At 39.9% G+C, this 5,728-nt stretch overlaps 1 protein-coding gene across 1 annotated transcript; it reads left to right on the top strand.

Annotated features, from left to right (window-relative positions):
• The first annotated feature begins 1,566 nt into the window (after positions 1-1,566).
• LOC121213574 (uncharacterized) lies at positions 1,567-3,396 on the top strand. Its single transcript, XM_041086364.1, has one exon. It carries the CDS (start codon positions 1,567-1,569, stop codon positions 3,394-3,396), a length of 1,830 nt encoding a protein of 609 aa, XP_040942298.1.
• The last annotated feature ends 2,332 nt before the right edge of the window (positions 3,397-5,728 follow it).

Raw genomic sequence — 5,728 nt, 5'->3', positions numbered from 1 at the left:
TCTAATTTTCGATTCAATATTCTTAATTCTGTTTTTATTTTATTTTTTGTTTCCAGATTTAACCCTTTAATTCTGTTATTGTTTTTATTTTTTCCAGGAACGCAGGTTGTCTTGGGCAAGACTCTGCCTGGGATTTCACGGAACAAGATATTTTGCAAGTTCAGTCCCTGAGGATTTGATCCTACTTCCCTTTTACTATTCTTTTTCATTATCTATTAGGGATAGGATATTTTTGGTGTTTTCAACGACCGCATCAAATTTTGGCGCCGTTATCGGGGACTGGCAACGTACTAATCTTGTTTTTTATTTTTTATGACCCGATCTGCTCCAGGTACTCTGGCGTTCGATTCAGAAATTGAGAAGATTGTTAGAGCCAATCGCAAGGAGACAAAGTTATGAAAAAAGCAGTCAGCGGTGGTTAGAACTCAAAGTAACCCACCGCCAGAAATCGAAGTCGATGACGAAACTGGGTCTAGGGTTACGAAAACCCTACTCGAACACTTGAAAGCGAAAAAGTAGAAGTCGACTCACCAAAAGAAGTGCTTAACGCTAGGGTTAACGAAAACCCGAATCTAGCACACCAATCAATGGCTCAAACGATTCGGCAACTGGCCGAAGCTCCGACAGAACAATCGCCATTGTACATCGCGTATCCTACCATGGATTCTGATTTTGAGTTGAAGTCAGGTTTAATCCAGTTATTGCCAAATTTTTGTGGGTTACAAAATGAAAATCCCCACAAGCATCTGAAAGAATTTCATATGGTTTGTCTTAGCATGAAACCTCAGGGGGTAACTGAGGATCAGATTAAATTGCATGCTTTCCCTTTCTCCCTAGCAGATTCCGCTAAGCTGGATCTATTACAACTTGGGCTAATCTATCTCGTTTGTTTCTGAATAGGTTTTTTCAAGCATCTCGAGCAGCTGAGCTAAGAAGAGAGATCGTTGGAATAAGGCAAAAAGAAACTGAGTCCCTTTACGATTATTGGGAGCGGTTTAAGAAGTTGTGTGCAAGCTGCCCACAATATGGTATAACGGAGCATCTCTCCTCCAATATTTTTACGAAGGTTTGAAGCCCATGGAGATGAATATGGTAGACGCTGCTAGTGGAGGAGCATTGGTCAACATGACTCCCCAGCAAGCGAGAGACTTGATCTCCACAATGGCTGCAAATTCTCAGCAGTTCCGAGCCAATACTGAACCCCCTAGAAGGGTTCACCAACTAAGCAATTCAGCCTTAGAGGATAAATTTGACAGACTTACTAATATGATGAATTCTCTTATTGCAGAAAAAGCGAAGATAGCTCGATTATGCGGAATATGTGCTACACCTGATCATGCAACTGATGCATGTTCCAGTTTGTATGATGAAACCACGGCCCATCTAGATGCTGTGGGAAATTTTCCTGGGCCACCACAAAAGCAATACGACCCCTACGCTAATACCTACAACCCAGGGTGGAGGGACCATCCTAACTTAAGTTATGGGGCCAATCTACGAAATAATCAGCAATACCAAAATCGGTTTTCACAATAGCTGCAAGGTTCAGGTAATTTTCTAGAAACCATGGTCAATAAGTTAGCAGCTAATGTTCTTGATTTTCAACAGCAAACTATTAATTTCCAAAAAGAGACAAAGGATTTCCAACAGAAAATCGAGGCGTCCATCAGAGAGCTGACCATATCGATCGAGAAATTAACTTCTCAAGGGAAGTTACCGTCACAAACAGAACCAAACTCTAGGCAAAATGCAAATGCAGTGACGTTGCGAAGCGGAAAGGTACTGGAACCCATTCCTGACAGGAATCTTGCCCAAGAAATTGCCCAGGAAAAACCCGAAAAAGACGAACAGGTCCGACCGAAGCCTCCATTGCCTAAAATTCAACCTCCATTTCCAGAACGATTCAACCAATGTCGAAGAGGTAAAGAGGACAAGGAAATTCTTGAAACATTTAGGAATGTCGAGATCAATATTCCGCTGTTGGACGCCATTAAGCAAATACCACGGTATGCTAAATTTCTTAAAGAGCTTTGCACCAACAAGCGAAAATTAACAGGTAATGAAAGTGTGAATGTTGGTGAGAATGGATCCGCAGTGTTACAGCGGAAAATGCCGGCAAAATGTAAGGATAGGGGCATATTTGCAATACCATGCAAAATAGGCCATTTGGGAATTAAAAAGGCTATGTGTGATCTAGGGGCTTCTATAATTATAATGCCATATTCTATTTATGAATCACTTAATGCGGGTTTTTTGACAAAAGCAGGTGTTATCATTCAATTGGCGGATAGGTCTGTTGTGCATCCAGAAAGAGTCCTCGAGGATGTTCTGGTAAAAGTTAATGAGCTTATTTTCCCTGCAGATTTTTATGTGATCAAAATGGAGGAGGATAGCACTCTTGGATCTTCAGATCTCCTACTAGGTCGACTGTTCCTTAGTACAGCTAGTACTAAAATTGATGTTCGAAGTGGAACTCTTACGATGGAGTTTGATGGGGAGATTGTAAAATTTAATGTTTACGACGCCATTAGCCATCCAAGCGAAATCTTGAGCGTAAATCGTATTGACATAATTGACTCTTTGGTGGAAGAAAATTATGAGTCAATTTATGAAAATGATTCTGAACTTGATGAAATTGAATTCGTTAATGAGTTATTATCTCCAAATACTAAACTGTTACCTTCTGTTATACAGGCACCAGAGTTGAAGTTGAAACCACTTCCTGAGCATCTGAAATATGCATTTTTGGGGAAGGGTAATACCCTACCAGTCATAATCTCCAATAGACTCTCCACACATGAAGAGGAAAGTTTGGTTCATATACTAAAAAGTCATAAGGAGGCGATTGGCTGGACTATTGCAGACTTAAAATGGATAAGCCCTTTGACGTGCACACACAGGATCTACTTGGAGGAAGATACGAAGTCGTGGCGAGAGGCGCAAAGATGGCTAAATCCGAATGTGATGGAGGTAGTAAAAAAGGAAATAATCAAGCTTTTAGATGCTGACGTAATTTACCCTCTTTCTGATAGTAGGTGGGTAAGTCCGGTTCAGGTCGTGCCCGAGAAAACGGGCGTGACAGTAAAGAAAAATGTTGAAGGTGACTTGGTACCTACCCGAGTACAAAATGGGTGGCGCGTCTGCATTGATTACAGGAAGCTGAATTCATACACTAGAAAAGATCATTTCCCTCTTCCTTTTATAGATCAAATGCTTGAAAGATTAGCCAGAAAAACTCATTTTTGTTGTCTTGATGGATACTCAGGTTTCTTTCAAATTCCAGTCGCACCGGAGACCAAGAAAAGACCACTTTTACATGCCCATTCGGTACATTTGCATATAGAAGGATGTCATTCGGTCTTTGCAATACGCCAGCCACCTTCCAAAAATGTATGATGAGTATATTTTCTGAATATGTGGAAAAAATTATCGAAGTTTTTATGGATGATTTTACTGTATATGGGAGTTGTTTTGATGAATGCCTTAAAAACCTAACGATAATTTTGAGTAGGTGCATAGAATTTAATCTTGTCTTGAATTATGAAAAGTGTCATTTTATGATAGACAAGGGTTTAATTCTAGGTCATGTTGTTTCATCTAAAGGAATTAAGGTCGATAAGGCCAAAATTGATATTATAAATTCTTTGCCTGATCCCTCCACTGTGAGGGAAATTCGTTCTTTTCTTGGCCATGCAGGGTTTTACAGGCGCTTCATAAAAACTTCTCGAAGGTAGCTGAACCACTGTGTGAGTTGTTGTAGAAGGATAAGAAATTTGAGTTTGGCCTAAAATGTAAGGAGGCATTTGATACACTCAAGAAAAAGTTAGTCTCCGCTCCTATAGTACAACCACCAGATTGGAAATACCCATTTGAAATTATGTGTGACACCAGCGAGCGCAGTGTAGGAGCCGTGTTGGGGCAAAGGATAGACAAAGAACCACATGTCATATGTTATGCCTCGAAAACCCTAGATGTTGTGCAGAGCAACTACACCACTACGGAAAAAGAACTCTTAGCCGTTGTATTTGCTTTAGATAAATTTCGACTTTATTTATTGGGAACTAAAGTGATTATTTTTTCTGATCATGCAGCTCTCAGGTATTTGATCGCGAAGAAAGAAGCAAAACCGAGGCTCATTAGGTGGATTTTGCTGCTCCAAGAATTTGACATTGAGATTCGAGACAAAATGGGATGCAAGAATTTAGTGGCTGACCACTTAAGCAGAATAAAAGTACCTTTTGGCGACATCCCTATTAAGGAAAAATTCCCTGATGAGAGCCTATTCTCGACCGAGGTACGTCTCCCATAGTATGCAGATATAGTAAACTTTCTAGCCACGGGATCATTACCCACTGAGTTAGCACGTTCCGTGAGGGACAAGCTTAGACGCAACACTCGATATTACATTTGGGATGACCCATACTTGTGGAAACACTGTTCAGACCAGATATTACGAAGATGTGTTCCAAAAATTGAGGTAACTTCTATCCTTAATTTTTGTCATGCTGAAGCTTGCGGAGGTCACTTTGGCCCTAAGCGGACCGCTCATAAGGTGTTAGAATGTGGGCTATATTGGCCCACAATTTTTCGAGACGCATATAACTTCTGTAAGTCTTGCGATAGGTGTGAACATACAGGTAACATCACTAAACGAAATCAAATGCCCCTTTCCTCGATTCATGTATGCGAAAACTTTGATGTATGGGGTATCGATTTCATGGGCCCATTTATTTCTTCATTTAGCAATGTATACATAATTCTTGCAATAGACTATGTTTCTAAGTGGATAGAAGCAAAGCCTACTCATAATGATAATGCCAAAACTGCTATGGAGTTTTTAAAACAAACTATTTTTTCCAGGTTTGGCACACCTCAAGCCTTAATCAGTGATCGTGGCACCCACTTTTGTAATAAGATCATAGAGGCACTGTTGGCAAAATATGGAGTCCACCACCATATAGCTACGGCTTACCATCCCCAAACGAACGGTCAAGCCGAGGTCTCAAACAGGGAAATCAAGACTATTTTGGAGAAAACAGTTCATCCTAACTGAAAGGATTGGAACCTTTGGCTAAATGATGCACTTTGGGCCTATAGGACTGCATATAAGGGACCGATTGGTATGACCCCGTATCGACTTGTTTTTGGTAAAGCCTGCCACCTTCCAGTTGAATTGGAACATAAAGCCTATTGGGCCATTCGACAGTATAACATGGAGTTAGAACCTGCAGGAAAGGCAAGGAAATTAGACATCCAAGAGTTAGAAGAAATTCGTAATGATGCCTACGAAAATGCTCACATTTATAAAGACAAGACAAAGTTGTTTCACGATAAGAGAATTGCTCAGAAGAATTTTTCGATAGGACAAAAAGTTTTACTTTATAACTCCGTGTTAAAGTTATTCCTAGGTAAGCTTCGATCACGATGGCAAGGACCTTTCATTGTTACTAAAGTGTTCACACATGGATCGGTTGAAATAGAGAGTAAAGAATCTGGAAAGCAGTTCATAGTCAATGGCCAGCGGTTGAAGCCATTTTATGAGAATTTTCAAGCCCACACAGTTGAGGAAATCCATTTGGAACCACCATAGAACCAATAACGGCGTCGAGCTAACGACGTTAAACAAGTGCTTGTTGGGAGGCAACCCAATTTTTATTTTTATTTTTTATTATTTATTATTATTTTTCTTTACTTTATTTATTACTTTATTTTATTATTTATTACTTAT

The sequence above is a fragment of the Gossypium hirsutum genome, chromosome D01 (assembly GCF_007990345.1).
Source record: "Gossypium hirsutum isolate 1008001.06 chromosome D01, Gossypium_hirsutum_v2.1, whole genome shotgun sequence".
Taxonomy (NCBI): domain Eukaryota; kingdom Viridiplantae; phylum Streptophyta; class Magnoliopsida; order Malvales; family Malvaceae; genus Gossypium; species Gossypium hirsutum.
The sequence above is the reverse complement of the archived record's forward strand: the minus strand, read 5'-3'. Positions and strand labels throughout refer to the sequence as shown.

Excerpts from the sequence above, each read along its gene's own strand:
- LOC121213574 (XM_041086364.1), top strand. The coding sequence starts at position 1,567 with ATGGTCAATAAGTTAGCAGCTAATGTTCTTGATTTTCAACAGCAAACT.